This window comes from Triturus cristatus, chromosome 2_2 (assembly GCF_964204655.1).
Source record: "Triturus cristatus chromosome 2_2, aTriCri1.1, whole genome shotgun sequence".
Classification (NCBI taxonomy): domain Eukaryota; kingdom Metazoa; phylum Chordata; class Amphibia; order Caudata; family Salamandridae; genus Triturus; species Triturus cristatus.
Window position 1 is genome coordinate 1,163,411,985 of NC_140582.1, and position 18,431 is coordinate 1,163,430,415.

The window sequence follows — 18,431 nt, forward strand, 5'->3', positions numbered from 1 at the left end:
CCCCACCACCTTCAAACCGAACCCCTTTCTCAGACAGTGAGATTTGTGTTCAAGTTGGCAAGTATGGAACCTGTTGCATATTCCCAGAGACAATCATTATGACTTTATATTTAGAATATTGAACTTTTGATTGATGCTGAATGCTGATGCTAACCATTTGCCTTTTTCCTACTGTAATTTTTCTTTAACTTTTAAAGAAACCTTCATGGTTTACACTTGAATGGTATTCCAAGTGGATTTTCTTGGGTGGATTTTCCTAGATGGGTTTTATTGTAATTGAAAGCCTAGAGCTCTCGTCCTTTGGTCATCATACAGCCCTGGTCTGTTCTATCGGCCCTTTTAATGGGAAAAAGTGTTGGCACAACAGACCACGAGGTTCGTGTTTTCACATTGTAATGATGGGAAATAAAGTCTGTGTGAGAGCCAGTCTGAGAGAGACTTCAGGTACTGCAGAAGGCGCATCTACGCCAAACAGCTGGCACCAAGGTGGCACATGGGTGCTTGCGATCAGAACAATAACAAATTACTGAAAATGAGATCCTGTGCACACGTATGGATAATTAGCTGGTCCTGTATGTATTCAGTAAATGCCAGAAGGAGTCGGACAGATTCTTAATAATGGATAAACACCGGTCGACATCAGGTGTGTTGCGTGCAAGATTCCTTTTAATGAAAAGTTTCAGTGCAATATACAAAAGAAAATTGATCAGCCGACACGTGTTTCGTCACAACGTGTAGCTGTTGTGACTCATCAGGGCTGTACGGAAGTAAATGTATGTATCAAAAAGGACCTCGATATGAAGTCACTCGGATGACGCTAAAATAGCAGGATCGGTTGAAGAGCAGTCTCGGGTACGGGATCAGCTTTCGGTATTCACAGAAGGCATTTAGGAGTCCTAAAGTTAGGACTCCTAACTTCTGTGAATACCGAAGTGAGTAAGTGTCTTCTGTGAATACCAAAATGAGTAAGTGCCTTCTGTGAATATGAAAATGGTAGCAAGTTTAGGATTTTGTCTTAAGTTAGTTCTGTTAATCGGGCCCTACATTACTAACATGTATTACTATGTATGTATTACTAACATTGTCAGGTAGGATTCAATAGTTACCCAATAGTTTCCAGGTTAGTTGTGGGAGATGCGTGAGTCACAGAATGTCTGTTTCTTCTGGTAAGCTGGTAAATTGTGCCAAACCTAGTCTGGCCTAAGAGCCAAGGACAATCTACTGGGCTGTATTTATAAGCAGACTTATAAAATGATATCACTTTGTTGCGAGTCCAGTGTGTGGTGCTCAATGTTCCCCTATGGCTGGCTAAGGAAATCCCGTGTGGTGATCCGTAGTTTTGGGTTCAGAAGCCCCTCATCCCGTGACCTCATCCTTGTGTCTGTTTTGTGTTACTCCTCCAGTTGACTTACACCTATGCATAGCGCACAAGGCAGTCGTTCCACATGAGTAACTTTAGCAGCAATGGGCATTAGCCTGTTCAATTTTTATATATTTCCAGGTGGCAAAATCCCTTCTCCTTGACCACCATGAATCATAGGGTAGTTTGCTGATGTTTTTCACCTCCTTTCTTCATGTTCTCTGTCCATATCTTGTAAATGCATGTGTGCATGTAGAGCAGAAAAACCTTAGAAGGTATTAAACACCCACAAATTTACAAGCTATAGTCTGCCTTTACTCCTAAACCTAGTAATAGAAAAAATTGCCATACTGTTGCTTGATACTATATTCAATTTATGGATGGCATTGTCTGAGGATCCTATTCTGTACACAAGGATCCTGAAATTAGACTTGATCATAGAGAATGGTCCCATGTTCAATGTTGATTGCATTTGCCAGAATGATGATCATAGATCGGAAGACCTATAAGACAATTAATACATATGGAATACTAGAATATAGAGTATTGTTAGAGAGGTATGTTCTGCTTATTGTATTGCATCCCTATCTCTTTAAATTACTTCCTTCTCCCACAGCTGCAAAGGTACTTATTTCGCCATCCGCTGAAGTGCGTGAAAGAGATATGGTAACCATGACCTGTATGGCCACCATGAATGAGCATGTGGGATCCCGATACATCTGGTTCAAGAACACAAAATGGCTGAAGGAAAGCTCAGAGAGATCTTTCATCTTTGAAGCCATAGCAAGTGGCGATGCCGGGTCCTATAACTGCAAATCAGAGAACAAAGGCGAAAGTGCCACATCACCACCGAGAATGTTGACCGTGTTGTGTAAGTGGTTTTGCATCTTGGTTTCTTCTGATTGAAATTCTTCCTTTACTTAAAAAAAGTGGAATGTGTTTGTAATTTGTTATACCTTATACCAAATGCCTTAGTAAAGGTTACTTTTATGCTCATATAGACTGTGTACAGAACAAACTCAAATACATTACAATAACCAATATAACTGAGAGGCATTTAGATTTGAATACAATTATCAGAAATTGTTTCAGCCATCATGACTGATGAATATAATGATAATGGAAACATCAATGAGTTTCTTGGCTGGAAAATTTCTCTTTGAAATATTTTGAAAATAATTGATTGATGATGCTTCGAGAAAACCAAATATTATGCTATGAAAGTACTTGGAACTGGAATTACATTTTGGAATTCCATCAAATATGTGGTGAACTTGCCTTAAGATATTATATTTATTTTATACTTTTCCGTCAAATTGTAATGATTTTCAAACATAGTGACAATGGTAAGTTAGATCATTCAGCAAGATCTGGGTGACTGGTACAATTTAAAAGAGGGAAAGCTGTAAAATTTGCACTAGAAAATGGTAGTATTTCCATTGACAAATAGAATATTTTGTTCATGACCCTTCAGATAAATCTGCCCCTGTAAATCTCATTAAAGAGTTGGAAAAGGGTGTTCCCAGGCGTGACTTCCCTTATGAGTTTGTCGACACTCACAACCATGAACATGTGTGGGCATTCCTGAGCTCCTTTCTGACCCTCTTCCACTATGGAAATGGTTGGAGATTTACTCCTGTTTCAAGTCGAAAGTGTCACCCCTACATTTACTACAAGGAAAAATGTTTTCTCTAGGGAGAAAAAAGTGTGCCTTCGTACAGCGGGCTCCCCTCCCACGGTGCTCATTTCTCTGCTATGTATGGAGCATCTTACTTCTTTTGGCAGGCATTCAGCTAGCGCCAAGACGCCCTTTGGGTATTCAAGCGTTTTATAAAAATAATAACAACATAACAACAACAACATGAGGAACTCTTCCCAGCTGGCATTGGACTCACAGGAACCACAGGAAGAGTCATCTGACATTTCCCGTAGTATGGAAGCCTTTTTCCAAGCATACCATTGGGAATATTGGTGAATACCAAACAGTATAACATCTGCACCCACAGATGTAAATCTATGGGTGCATAGTTACTACATTCTGAAATCTGAAGGTAAAAATATCCCCTTCTAGGAGAATGAAGGCAACAACTGAGCATAGAAAATACTGGTATTTATTGGGGGATTTTGTTTAGAGGATGCTCCCTAAAAGATCTTACACCTCGTAGTTTGTATATTAATGACCACTCTGATGTTGCAAGATGAGGCGCAAGATGCCCGTAAAACAAGGAAGCTGTAGCTGCAGCTAAAGCCCTATGCCGATGACAAATAGTAGAATTCAATGAAACCCTTGGTATAAAAAGCAATAAGGACAAGCCTCAGATCTTGTACTGGGCAGCAGTGAGATTTGCAAATATCAAGCAAAAGGTCAAGGATGAAAACTTGATCCAGATAGGCTGGGCCAAACTGCTTTCATTTGAGCCACCATCTCTGCAAAGGATCTTAAGTGATGTTATGTTATATTATCTTATATTACAGATATCTCTATATGTATATTGTCATTAGTATGCCCTTTCAGCACTGTTGGAGTTCATCTACCTTCACGCCCTTGTCTGGATGATGCCTTCACAAGTCTGAGTTCAGGTTGTTTTAAGCCAGAACATGAGTAGAGTGGGTGTGCTTCCTGTGTTGAATGTATGTAAGGCTTTACATTGGAAAGCCTCCCTCCTTCTGGACAAAAGACTTGTTCAAATCCCATGACATCTGACCACTATATTCTAATTTTAAATTCAACATTACATAGGGTCTTAAAGGGTGGCCATTGCTTAAATGTGCAGAAATCGATTTGGTGAAATTCTCGCCTGCTCTCTAGGCACACAACTGACCATTGTGGTCCAGATAACATACATTTGAACATTATGTACCCCACCATTTACATGACCACCCAGTGTAAAATGTGCATTTTCATTGACTGACCAGTGTAGAAACAACACTTGCCCTAGAAGACTTATTTTCCAGTTGGAAACAAATACAGCAAGCACATTCTCTGGCAATACTTCCATCATCTACCTGTTGAGCATAATTCAGCATCAAGATGCCATAACAATGGAAAAGTGGTGTAAGGCTGCCCCCATCCGCCACACTACCCACTGCACAAACCAACAGTGAAACCCAGTCAGTGGCCTCCCGATAACAATGCTGCAACCAATATTCAGAGTCCAAGGTGACCGTTCGACGGGCCCAGTCAATCATCCGATTGTGAGTTTGCAACCACGGCACTCTAAGTTTTACACCAAAAGTGGGGGCATCAATCAGGTAAAAACAGACAGACTCAGAATGACCATTTCCCCATGGATTTTCTCGTGCCTTAAATAAAGTAAACTCCTGGTGTAACCCTTGGTTTTCATGCCGCTATTCCCTCATCTCTGACTGAAGTACTGTAAGGGCTGCCATCAATTCCTGCACAGAAGGATCCATCCCCGCAACCCTCTCCTCTAGGGGGATAGAACTACCAACAGAGGGATCCATCTTCGCTCGGGCAGTGTGCTGTTCGTGGGCTTGGTTTTCTGTCCTGCCCCATACACAACTAAACACTGCAGGAACGAAGGTTATCCCAGTCTTCTTCTCACGCATTCAACACTCCCACCCATATAATAACAAGGTGAAAATAGAAGAATACTTATGGGAGAAGGTGGGGCAACAAAGACAAAAGAAATCAATAAGGACCTAGGTGGGGGACAAGTGCTCTGGACTCCTCAATCTGACTACGACCATTTCCAGGGGGCACTTGAGTGACTATAGAAAGAAGAAAAGAAACAAGAAAAAAATTAATAAACATCTGCCAGAACCCAACCCCCATCCCCCCATAACCCAAACAATCTATCACCAGGGTTAATTGGGAATGTCTTACCCCAGTGGAGCAAAGCAACAGCCTCTATAAGTCCTCTACTAAGTTCTGTGTTCAGCAGTCCAAGTAAGCAAATCGGAGTCCGCGAATCAACACAGTCCTTTCTGGAAAAACCCAAACTGGGAAAAAAACAGTTTCAGAGAACTGTAAAAATAAGGTAAATTCCTAACAGGATCCCTTATATGCTAATTTAATGAACAAAAGGGTAAAAAAAAAAAAAAGGGGATCCAACAAGAGAAAGGGGACACTAATACGCCACTGACCGTAGCTGCAGGAGAGGCGTCACGGAGGGAAAAAGGCAAACCCAAACAAATGAATAGTACGGAGGAGCTGAAAGGGGGCGTGGCTTCCTCTGTTCTGTAGTACTGAATTCCAGCGTTGCACCTTCTAACACAGTTCAAGGCAAATATCCGAGGGAAAAAAACAAAGCCAGTGTCCCAATCCTAATCCAGGTCATCAAAGTAACAACCCGCAGCAAGCTCTAAGGAACATGATTCCTTCCGCTTTCTTGACGTCGTCCAGCAAGGAATATCCAGCTCAACTCCAGGACGCTGAAAACAAAATCCTTCCGGGGGCAAGGGACCAGAAACAAAATCAAACATGAAAACACTGGCGAGCTCAAATTAAATACAGAGCTACTGCTGTGCGTCCACAGGTAAACCCTCCCACCCTGACCAAACACCCGACAAACCACCAACAATAGAAAGAGGACGGCAGCCTTATTGCATAAGGGAGGGACTTGGATGCAGCTAAATGCCTACAGGGATGGTGGGTTCTTCTATATCAATGCATTGATATGTTTTGTGCTATGCTGGCGGAGGTGGGCGGCGGGTGGTGGTGGGGTAGAAGGTGGTGGACGATTCAATGTGACATGCTTATTAAGTTTTGTGTTGGAAATGCAAATAAAAATAATTATAAAAAATAAAAAAAAACAATAGAAAGAGGACAGGACAGAATAAAAGCAAAGCCTCTCCTACGCTCCCAGATCCCGGACATGACAACACCTCAATTAAAACAAGAAAGTGCAAACAAAACCCTTCAGGACCGTGGTACTCTAAAGAATTTGCAATAAATTAACTATCCACAGACAGGAAAGAAAATGGGAGGAAAACAGAACTACAGATGACCTCATAATACGGAAATCCCCCCACACAAAAAACTGACAGCTTATCACATCAGCCAAAGCATTGTACTATATCAACATTATCAATGAAGACACCCACCAACAGAAGCAGGAAACCCTTCAAGGCAATCAAGCCCTGCATTAACTCCCCGCCAGACCAACCTATTCCTCATTCCACAGAACAATCCAATGCAATCAACCTCTTCAGTAAAAAACAAATACAGAAGATCCAATAGCACATAGACAATGGTCATCCTTCAAGAAGCCCTGTTTTTTGCAGATCTTGCCAACATACTCAACTCCCTCAATGCCTCTCTCTGGGGGTGCTCTTTAACCCCTACTCGCCATTATCAATGCCTCCTTCCTCAAGGCATCTTTCCAGACGCCAATCAGGGCCAGATCCTACCACTCCTAAAGAAACCTACACTATACCCTGATAACCTAGCCAACTACTGGCTGATCATTCAACCACCATTTATCAGCAAGATCATTGAATAAAGCCATCTATGTTCGACTCCAAAATCACATTAATGCTAACAATCTCCTGCCTGACTACCAGTCTGGCTTCAGATCAAGCTGCAGCAGGGATACTGCTTCCTTAGTTACCTTCTTACACATCGCAGACAACGTCCTCCAGACTACAGATGAAGATGACCGCTGCCTTCTGATAGGGCTGGTCCTCTCAGATAAGTTCTACACAGTCGACCATACTACCTTTGTGCACATCTTGAAATATCGAATGGGATTCACTGGCAACTGGTTCTTTTCCTACTTTTCCAACCAACGCCATTTTGTTCATATGGGCAAACGTTGCAAAGGATCACCATCATTTGTGGAGTAGCCCAGAGTTCCATAACGTTCTCCAGCATCTTCAGCCTCTACCTGGAGCCGTTTCGTGTTCTACTCATAGACAACAGCTTCAAGATTCAACAATATTCCGATGATCCAGGACTTCAGACAGTGCCTGCATATCATCCAGTGGGAGATTTCAAGCCTCTAACTGAGACTCAACCAGTGCTTAATCTGAGTTGGCAGTTTTCGGTGCTCAGCTCTGGCACTTTATAGTCAACACAGGCACTTATGACAGACTGACCTTGGTGGCGCTGGTTGGCTAATTTTGTGATGAGCTCAACAGTTGTTTATTGAAGCAATGTACATTAAAATGACCAATACCTGCCACCCAAAGCTATAAGCCTACATCAAACACTGTCTGAATTTCCACCGGCCCTCCAGGCACTTGCGATCTGCCTCTCTCGCCCATGCCCCTGCATCCACAGAAGCAATAGTGGTGGACATTCCTTCTCCTACCTGGTCGCCAAATCCTAGGATAGTCTCCCCCACCACCTCTGGACCTCCCCCTCCCTACAGGACTTTAAGAAGGAGCTGAAGACATGGCTGTTCGGCTAATCCCAACCCAGCAGTAAAACCCCAGCGCCTGGATATCCTCACAGGTGAAAAGCAGCCCCTTATATATTCTTTTTTTACAAATTAAGTACTGGGCTCAACCCAAACAAGACAGAATTCTTAATTTTTGCCAAGAACAATAAACAGTAAACAGTTAATAATCTAGCTTAATGACATGAACCATCATGGCATAGAACCCCAACTTTCACTAAATGCCAACTTGTTTTCACCCTTAAACGCCAGACTCACGCTCAAGGAACACATTGCCAAAAAACAAAGACGGCTTGGTATCAGCTATGACTTCCAAAGAAAGTGAACCATTGCTTCCAGAAAGGAACTTCAGAACTGTTGTTCAAGTCCATGTACTCTTGCATTTGGATGGTGGTCATGCCCTGCTCCATGGCCTCCCAGACTCCACACTGGCACCCCTTATGGGCATCTTACACAGCATAGCATGCCTCATCCATGGCCTTAAAAAAATATTAGATCACCACCATCCTGATGTAAGGCCATTGGCACCCCTTGCCAGACAGCACCATTTTTTAAACCAGCAGCATAATTCACGAAGCTATCATGATTAGCACCTCTGCTGAGCCTGCCGACCAGCTCACCATCTCTGGTGGTACAAGACACACCCACAGCCACGACACTATTGGACTGCAGACTAAGAAGTGTAAATAAGAGAAAACAAAGGAATATGCCTTTTCCATCCATGCACCCCGGATTTGGAAAAACATCTCTGTATCCATCTGGACCTCCCCAACTCTAATCCAATTTAGGAAAGATTTGAAGATGCAACTCTTTAAAGAACACTACACCACAATACATTAACAGTCCACAAATCAGCTACTTATCCTATCGCTTGTTGACGTTATGCTTGTCTTTGACCATTTATGGCAGTCCTCTGACTTTTGGATGCATTTGTGATATACCACAAATATATATGCATTCATACAAAGAAATACACACACTGAGCCATCTCTGCTCTGTTAACATTAAGAACATCATAGTACTACAATGCATAGTGGAAAATGTAAAGAAACCTCACTTTTAATATCTTATTTATGACAAATCTGAGAGCTGATTATCAACCAGAAGATACAAATAGTTTAGTCACTATACAAGAATAATAGGGTTCTTTCTAAGTGAAAAGTTGGTTTGTGTTTCTAGTGTCAAGTGGAAATTATTATATTTTGCTAAGTTTACATCTGATGCCCCTAAGAAAAGTGTGTGTCTAAGCAAAGTTTTGTTATCTGTGGCTAAGTGAAAATGGGTAAACATTAAATTAAAATATTGGAATGATGTCCATCTGAAAATGACACTTCACAGAAATAGAAAGGGAAGAAAAAAAAATTACATAAAAAGTCAAAAACATCCAAAGATTCCATTCAGCAAGTATAAGCCTTAGGGCAAAGAAAGTAAAACAACACCCCATACTGGTATTTTCAGAGATGCAAATAAGGTGATGTCAGACTTATGCATTCTTAGAACTCTTACAGGGATTCGCATATATGTTTCTGCAAATGTGATAATATGAAAAATATAACAGCATGTTTAAGAGGTTATTTTGACTGTTCAAGCAATATTGCATTTTTAGGTATTTGACTTCCTACAAGTGGTGTTAGAACTTATTGGAACATACTACTTTCATCAACAGATGCACCAAGGAAGCCCTTGATATCTTCCTTCCTGCAGATGCAAGGAGGGCAGCTTGGCGTCATTGAGTGTTCCGTAGACAGCGATCCCATTTCTGAAATATCTCTATACAGAAAAGGTATTCTGATGGCTTCGACCAGCCTTCACGTTCTTCATAATAAGAGGCTCAGCATTTCTTCATCTCATAATTCTTTGAAACTGGAAATCCAAGGTGTTGAATTGGAGGATGAAGGACAATACATATGCTCTGCCAACAATACTTATGGTATTGCAAACTCATCTATAGATTTCACTGCAGAAAGTAAGTGACAATTAGTGTTATTTGCAACTATTACAAATGGTGGTGCTGTTTATTTGAAACCAAGTGTCACTTTTATGTGCTAGCCACAAGAAGGTTGTAGTGGTTGGAATTATATGTGCGATCAAAGTTTCCAAGATTCTGTTTTTCTTGACAAATACCACCTCTATTTGCGGACACATGGCTAATTCTATGAAAGACAGACTATTTCTATGAACAGTGAATGTATTTCCTACATTTTCTAATATTTTTAAAATTACAAAATCCCAAGAAATTTGATTAGAAATCTATACATATCATAGTAGTGAATGCAGCATATTTCCTACTTCCCGTAGTCATTCCCATAAGAAATGTCCACAGGCAGATATTCCACACCTTTGTGATTAAGTGCAAGATAAATTCGATTATTTCCTTTGATCGTTTAACATTTCAATGCAGATATTTAAGAATTAAGCATAAGGTTTAATATACTAGCCTAATACTAAGTTAGTTAAAGAAGTAATTCATGAACTAATTAGGAAACATTGTGAACAGTTGTATAGATACCAGACAAAACCCCCAAAACAGTTTGTTTGTGAAACAAATAACATCCTGTTACTGTTAGAAAGAACAAACAAAAATCAAACAAACAAAACAAAATGTTGGCAATTGTGAACAAAATGCAATGGTTTAAGATGTCTTATTTAGCTGGTGATAGCCCTAAAGATATTGAGATCTTTGATTTGCATCCATTTTATAAAATAAAATTCAACGATTTACTGGAAGATCTGAAAAAAACAGAATTTGGGAAGAATATCTCAAATTAACCATAACGTACAGACTTTAAAAGCAGTCGGAATCTGTATACCTTTGAAATTGATGGTGGCAAAGATTAATGTGCCCCAATTATTACATAAAAAATCAGAACCCCTTTTTAAAAGTAAATTATGTCTCGCGATATGTTGGGCAGTATGTGTATGTAAGCCTCCGGAATTCGTAATTTGACATCTACCAGCAGAAGGACCAATGAACTACTCTACATATTTCACATATGTGCTGAACTTTTAATATCCAGATATGTAAATAATTGATGTTATTAACAAGCGGTTTGCTGACCCAGACCTGAACTCCTGATCTAAGGATCACCACAAAGGTCAGCAGCGTCTTTTAACTCACTAAAACATAATTATGCAATAGACAGTAAATTGTAAGCAACAGTTGAAAGGATTAGGATTTTGGTTAGGATTTTTTTTCAATGTTCCCAAAGAATATATTATTTGACTATGAGGAGCAGATACCATATACTGTTTGTGTTAAAGATAATATTTCAGATTCTTGTAGTACTCAGTTAAAGGAGCACAGAACGTATCGCAAGTGTAAATCTTCATTAAAGCCCCAAAGCATTGTGGTAGATGCAGTGCTTGCATTTCTCGTTTCTTTCTTTCTTCTTTATCTTAGCAGTGAAATGGGGATTAATTTTCAATGAGGTAATCTTTCATTCAAATTGTACAGTTATTTACATTTTGTTAGTTTTACAAATAACTCCTGTAGAAATGCTTTGAAGGGAATGTTGAGATGTCAACAGCTAAATGAGACATTCTGGTTTTCCTCCATTGATTCCTTTTTGCATCAACCAGCTGTGAGAATAACCATCAGCCCATCTGCAGAGATCTTGGAAGGGGAGGTGGTCACCCTCACCTGCATGTTGAGCCGTGACTCCAAGGATGGTGACAACTACACTTGGTACAAGAACAATGAATGGCGCTCCGACAGCTCTGAACCGGCCCTCGTGTTTCAGCAGGTATCGAGCCAGGACACAGGGTCGTACTTCTGCACGGTGTGGAGCAAGGAGGGAAGCAAAAGCTCACCAGCCATTGCCTTGAATGTATTCTGTAAGTTTGTTGAAGTGTCTTTTATAAAAAAAGAAAACATGTTCTTGGAATATTAGGAAGTTGTGTTTGGGGTTAGTCATGACTGTGGTAAATTTGTGAGCATTTTGGCTTCATGATAGTTGTGGTCCACAGTATCATCAATTTTATAAAAGAATCTGGCAGTACAAGAGCCTGAAACTGCAGTTTCACTTCTTCTGCAATTTGATAGGAAAATATATTTAGAAAAAAATAAGGAAATATCAGGCTTCCTGCCACTTATTAGAATATTTGGAAAGGTGCCAAAGTAAAAGACTTTTCTGCTTTTTAAATTTTATTCTGATCAATGAACTCCATGCGTGTGTGTGTGTGTGTGTGAGAATATGTGCGTACACGCTCATGTGCACGTATTTATGTGTGTCCCTCTGTGTATGCTCTTTCGAAGATGCATCTTGCATCCATTACATGGAGAGGGATGATAGGCATCACATGCTCACATCAGAGACCTTCTCCTGACATCCTCTGCTGCACCCAGCAGCTCACAGTTGGGTATCATGTCCAGCATGCACACGAGGAAGTCCCAAGTGAATCTCTTATCCTGAACCCCAGTGATGCCTACTGCCAGGCTGAACATGCAATATCTTAGCATGAGGGTTGGGGCTCTTAGCCTCATCAGGCTGCCTCATTATATTCAATTGAGGCTCCCAGGGATGCAGAGGCTCTTTTTGTCACTGGAGCTTTGTTAAGGAAGTCAGTCAGTAGCCTGGCACCTAGATGACTATCACCATTTAAATTCTAACATGGTCAGGTAAGGTTACTTGAGACATAGAACAACTGCCTACAGACCCGCACTGATAGCACGGTCTACACATGCAATTTGGCATAACACCTTTGTGTATGTGTACATAGAGCAAACGTAGTTAAAAGGCAGAAGAGTGCTGCACAAGGTCAAAGAAAAGCATAGCTTCAATGAGAGATAGGAGAGGAAGCTGGGTTATCGACTACCAATACAATGTGAAGTAGTGCTCTTTAAAGAGTTGACTCTTCAACTCTATCCTAAATTGGAGCAGCATTTGGGTGGTCCTGATGTATACGGGATGCTGACCCAGATCTTGGGTAAACGGATGGAGAAGGCCTACTGCCTTGTTTTTTGTTTTTAATCCTGCTTCATTTCTTTTCTTCTGCTAAGAAACTTTATTTTATTTGTGATTTAAATGATGTGGGGGATATACTTGCTCACAAGCCTTTAGCACGAGGCATCAAATGATATCATATACTTAGATCAGAAGGTCAGTAGGTCACTCATCGGGTGTTGGTCTCATCAGGTCAAAGGATTGGCCAGCTATTAGCTCTGCAGTCCAGAAAACATGCACTTATCTTTGTCAAGTGGTTTTTCAGTAGATAATAATAATCCAATTGTAAAGCGCGAACAATCAACCGTAAGGGTCTCTAGGCGCTGGGGGCCGCCGGGAAGATTAAGCGAGCTATTGCCCAGAGTCACATGGTGCTGGGCTAATCTGCCGCCAGCGATCGAACCGGGATCCCCAGATTCCAGCGTCAGTCGCCCTGGCCGCGGCGCCACACCTCTTCCTATGGTGGTGCTTTTTAACTCTTTGATTTGGACAATGACATTGTCCTCTCAATGTTCTTTCCGAATCTCTTCTCTGAGGCTGAATGATGTAGATGTGGTTTCAGGGACAGACTGCAAATTGTGAGTGTTGGGTCCCTTGGTGAGGGGAGGGCTCCAGGCACCAAGAATGCAATTCCTATCAAATACAGTAGAAGTGCAACTTGCAAGTTATGAGATCACATGGTGGGAGCGCTATGAGATTGGAAGGGAGATTTTACACCATCACATCTACAGTGGATAAACATGAAGAGGCCTTCAGAGTCATGTCTTAATGTTTCTTTGCTATGTCTGTTGTGCAACATGACACTATGGCCCAGGTTTAATAATATTTCATGCAACGCAGTGCAACATCCAAGTTTGTTGTAATGGATTGCACAAGAGGAAAAACACAGCACAGAGCCATACATGTTTAAATTGGTCTCCTGCTGGTGTCATCTCCTGCACTGGCACTATAAAGGGCTGCCTTGTGAGATGTACAGCCGTGCAGAAATCATTGTGCGCAGTCTATCATGGGATCTGCACTAGACGCATACCCTTCCAGTACAAACTGTTATGTCTAGACAAGCATAGAAGTATCCTTCACACTGGGGTCTAGATTTACAATGATTGTGCATCAGGGTTGCATCAGGGTTGCGTCACTTTTGTGGCATAACCATGATGCAAACTAATTTTTGCCATTTAGTAAGCCATGCAAAGCTACTTTGCATAGTTTAGTAAATACAAATTAATGTAGCGCATAGAGCTGCCTTGTGTTACTTTTTGTCAGGGAGGCGTTACATGGATGGAGCATGGGGGTTCCTATGCATCAACTTATGTGTTTTGCTACAAAACCCGATTTACAAAGGAGAAATATGTTTATTTCTCCTTTATACTCCCCCTTTCCATTTGTACTGCATGCTGCAGCACACATGGAAGGAGGAATATGCCTCTTTAGATTTGTTTTGTGCAGGAAGGTGCCCCTTCCTGCAGAAAAACTATTTTACCCATAGCGCAGACACCCTTGCACTATGGTGTAAAAGAGCCTGCGTTGTCACCAGGCAGCCCAAAGTGCACCAGCGCAAGGAGACAGTAGGCATGCTGCACATCATTGTAAATATGGAGCCCTTCTGCTCTCTTTCTCTCTCTCACTCAGTGCCGTACAGCAAGTTCCCTTGCAAGTGTTGCTTGAAATAATAGTAAATGTGCCCCTGGTGTGTGCTGTGCACATCAGCAAACACAGCAATTGATGTTTTTTTTAACACATGAACGCATTTCTCCTTGTTAGCACATGGTTCAAAGAAGCGCTATGTTTTCTGATATGAAGCCTGATCGGCCTCCCTTAGTAGATCAGGCTTGGCGTCAAAATGTATGGCTGTTTGTGCTGATCCACCCAACTAACACCCTACTAATGTCCCATTGGCGCCTGGCAATGCAAAGCAGCTCAAAATACTTTTTGTACTTAGAAAGGGGCACCTTTCCATTGCAAAATGACCTTTGTACTGGAAAGCAAATCCCATGTGGCACTTTGCATGAGTTGTGGCACTTTGCAGTGACGCAGGGCCTTAGGAGTCTGGGCCTGTGTTTGCCAGCTTCCAGGTCAACTCATTGATTGAAAAAAGGCCCTTGACAGATTTAACTGACGTATTATTTTGCTTTTGCCAGATTTAAAATTATTGTTTGCTAAAGAAATCCATTTATTTTGTAGCAAGCAGGTCATTTTCTACTCAGTTTGACCTTAGTATTTTCATATAATGCCATATGACCGTACACTGCCACAGCTTCGAGATATTTCACCTGAAGGAACCATTTAAAGCATGTATATGTCCATTAAAGGTACTATCTACTATATGATAATTCCACAGTGCTGTCCAGTTAGTAGCAGTGCTGTTGGACAATATCTTTTATGAATATTTACTGTCGTACAGAGAAATAGAAAAAAGACTGCTTGGACAAACTAAGAAAATATACGATTTGTATTAATGGCTTCCACTGGAACTCGGCGTGAATCAGGGAATAAAAGCTCCGATAATCAGAACACTAATTCTCAGCACTTAAAAGCTGTTGCTTGCATTGTCTTTCACAACGTCGCCCAGATCTGGAGAGACTCGAGGGAATCAGTGAGAGGACATGCACTGGTTTTTCACCTACCTTTGGTCTCCTGAGGCTCAAAGGATGCGGTGTTCCACTGCCACCGCTGGTCAGTGAGGCCCATGGGAGACATTAGCTGTCGGCCATGTTGGTAGAGGCTGTCTAACAAAGTGAGGCCCATGGGAGACATTAGCTGTCGGCCATGTTGGTAGAGGCTGTCTAACAAAGTGAGGCCCATGGGAGACATTAGCTGTCGGTCATGTTGGTAGAGGCTGTCTAACAGAGTGCCTGCAAGCATGATAGCTGCACTGCTCCTGCTCTCTGCCAATCAGCATCATACATGCCAACATTTTAGAAGAGGAAAGTGGAAGATTTTAGAAAAATAATCAGGAGATTGTTTTTCTCCTGGTGACAATTATCAAGGCCTGAATTGGCTCTACTGTCATGTATTGCTGCAGGTTCGGAAATCAGAAACGCTGATGTCTTTTTTTCTCCCACCTGTCTCAGGAGCACGGAGAAAGTGCAGGCAGATTGTGACAAAAATGTTGTGCACTAGCATGCAAGTGCAGGTTACCAGATACGTTTTAAGGCATAGGCAAAGTGGGCTCTGGCCCAGGGCCCCAGCCTTTCAGGGGGCCCCTGATAGAGCCAGCTCTGCTCTGCAGAGAGTCTTGCCCTGATGACCTTGAATAATTCTAAAACAGATCTTTGGAAAGAGCGTTTTCCTTTAATTTATTTTTAATGTGGGTGATGTGTGAGAGTCTATCACAGACATTTGGCAGACAAATGTTTTGTTTATGTTTCATGCAACATCCATAAAAAAAGTTTCTTTTAGATCAGTACAGATTAGAAATGGGAGGGGGACACAGAGATTATGTGCAGAAATATTAATGAGCTGCTGCTGTGTTACAATATTGAAAACAGGTCACTATCCCTAAATATTAGATGTAAACATATTTAGAATTGGGATAAATGTGCCTGTGGTCTGTCAGTGACCTGGCAAAAGAGGGCATGGAAGAGCTGAAACTGGATCATAAAATCAAAGCTGTTCCGAACAGCTCCCCCCGCCCCCCACAAATTACGTTTGGCCCAGGGCCCCCAAAATCCTTAAACCATCCCTGCAGGTTACAGGCAGTGAATGCTACGAGTCTCACTAGACCAGTCTCGGCTGCAACCTGCCGAGAAATCGGGTTTTTGAATGCAGGAATCGGGAGGCGGGAGACTGCCTTGAAATCGGTAGTCTCCCGCCTGAATCGGGAGTGTTGGCAATATGCAGCAGGAGCAGCCCTTTCAGGGAGAGAGGATGAGGAAGAGGGAAGTGTGGAGGGAGTGTGAGGATGGCAGAATGTTCAGCAAAGAGAGAAGCGGAGGAGCGGCCTGAATGCCATATATTTTATTTATTTGGGGCCTCATTTCCAAGCGCATTGCAACTCCGGTGTAGCACTATTTTTTTACGCACATGCAGCGCAATGGGTTTGCCCATATTTGCAAGACCAAGTAAAGTCACTCTGCGTGACTTTTCATGACCTTGTAAATATAGGCTCCTTTCATGCATTACTCTGCGTGAAAGGGGCATTCCATGGGTCTTTCTGAGGGTGTTCCCATGCAACATCCATGGAACCTGACATATTTCCAGATTTACAACGTTTTCTAAAACTGGGAATGCGTCAGAATCGGAATAGCGCAACAAGGAGAAATACTTTTATTTCTTCTCATTTTTTCCTTTTTCTATGTGTGCTGCCTTCCGCAGCACGCATTGAAAGAGGAAAATGTCTTAAATTATTCTTTCTTCCTGCACAAAAACAATCAACCCTGAAACACAGGCCTGCTTGGCACATGACGCTCGCGCTGGGGAAGACGACAGGAATGCACGTTATCTTGTAGACACAGCGCATTCCTGCCCTTTTATTTTGACGCACGGCAGCGCAGCAGGAAGACTTTCTGTGCTGCCCTGTGTCAAAATATAGTTAAATAGGCCCTTAAACCTGAGGGGATTAGTTCTTGTGGGGAGCGGTAGGGCAATTTTGTTCGTGTCTCTCAGGACTCTCATCTTTTTCTCAGTCGTGAAAGTAGAAGAAGGTCAAAAGAAAATGACTGCAACCATTTGGAGTAGTAATATATTCTGGGTCCTTGCAATGTGACTGATAATGTATTCTTTAAGGTTTGAGTGAGAGAGTGTGTGGTAGAGTTTGTTGAATGCGTGGAGCGATAGCCAATGCCTGTACTAAACACAAGGTCATGGCCATGTGTGCAGAAGAGGTTCTCAAAGTGGGATAGGACACAGTTACATTTAATTATAATTAAGGCTCCCTGTTTTCCGTTTTCTCTGAAATTTACAGATAAATACTGGCAGAAAACAATGTGCTCCTTTAAAGTGACTCCAGGCTAACTTTGATGAATAATAGGCCAGCAGCTGAACATATGGACAGCACGAGAAATTAAAAAACAGGATGAAATGTATTTAAATAACGGCATATGTCATCATACATTTATGGTATAATGCTAGTATTTACCAGTGGATGTATTGTTATGTAATATTTGACAGCTTAAATAGCTAAAACACGAAAGACATCAAAGTATGAATGCACGTCTATCAGTTAAATAAATATGGAAATTTACAGTATTTCAACTTCATTTATACGCAAAACACAAAATAAATATGGATAAATACAGACGGAAATGTTAAAAAAATAAATACCATTAAACCGGTAGCCCTAATTATAATGGTACATATTTATCATGTGATGAGTGAGTGGGTAAGGTCACATGTCTATTTTGGAACGGGTGGGCACAATCCTAGGAGTGAGATCAAACCGGGTCAGTGGTTTTGGGTTATTCCCGATCTCTAAAGAACTGTGATTTATGGTGCAGCGCCTGCTTCGCAAACTCTAAAGCATCCCCTGAATCTGGAGTTAATGGGCTTAGTTCACAAACTTAAACATACACATATGTTTATTAATGTGTATATTTACTCCTACATCTAAGTGTAACTATCCATGTTTTTGCTATTCACCATTTCAAAGGGGAAATTTAGACCTGGTAGTAGACCCACATGTCCCCACCCTCTGAAATAAGGGGGCGAAGAGTGCAATGTTCTTAATAGTAATCTTTCACCTGTTGGTGGAGATCCCTGTCACTGATGTGGAGATCTCCATATGGGAAAGCATAGGGAAAATTATTAATGTTGATTATTATTTTAAAA

At 41.5% G+C, this 18,431-nt stretch overlaps 1 protein-coding gene across 2 annotated transcripts in view; it reads left to right on the forward strand.

The window, feature by feature from the left end:
* The window catches only part of SIGLEC1 (sialic acid binding Ig like lectin 1), a 284,641-nt gene that overhangs the window by 179,097 nt on the left and 87,113 nt on the right, over positions 1–18,431 (forward strand). For both annotated transcript variants that reach the window (XM_085642703.1, XM_085642704.1), the window contains exons 8-10: positions 1,977–2,231; positions 9,389–9,688; positions 11,302–11,556. In XM_085642703.1, coding sequence (XP_085498829.1) covers positions 1,977–2,231; positions 9,389–9,688; positions 11,302–11,556 — 810 coding nt within the window. The remainder of the gene's footprint in view (positions 1–1,976; positions 2,232–9,388; positions 9,689–11,301; positions 11,557–18,431) is intronic.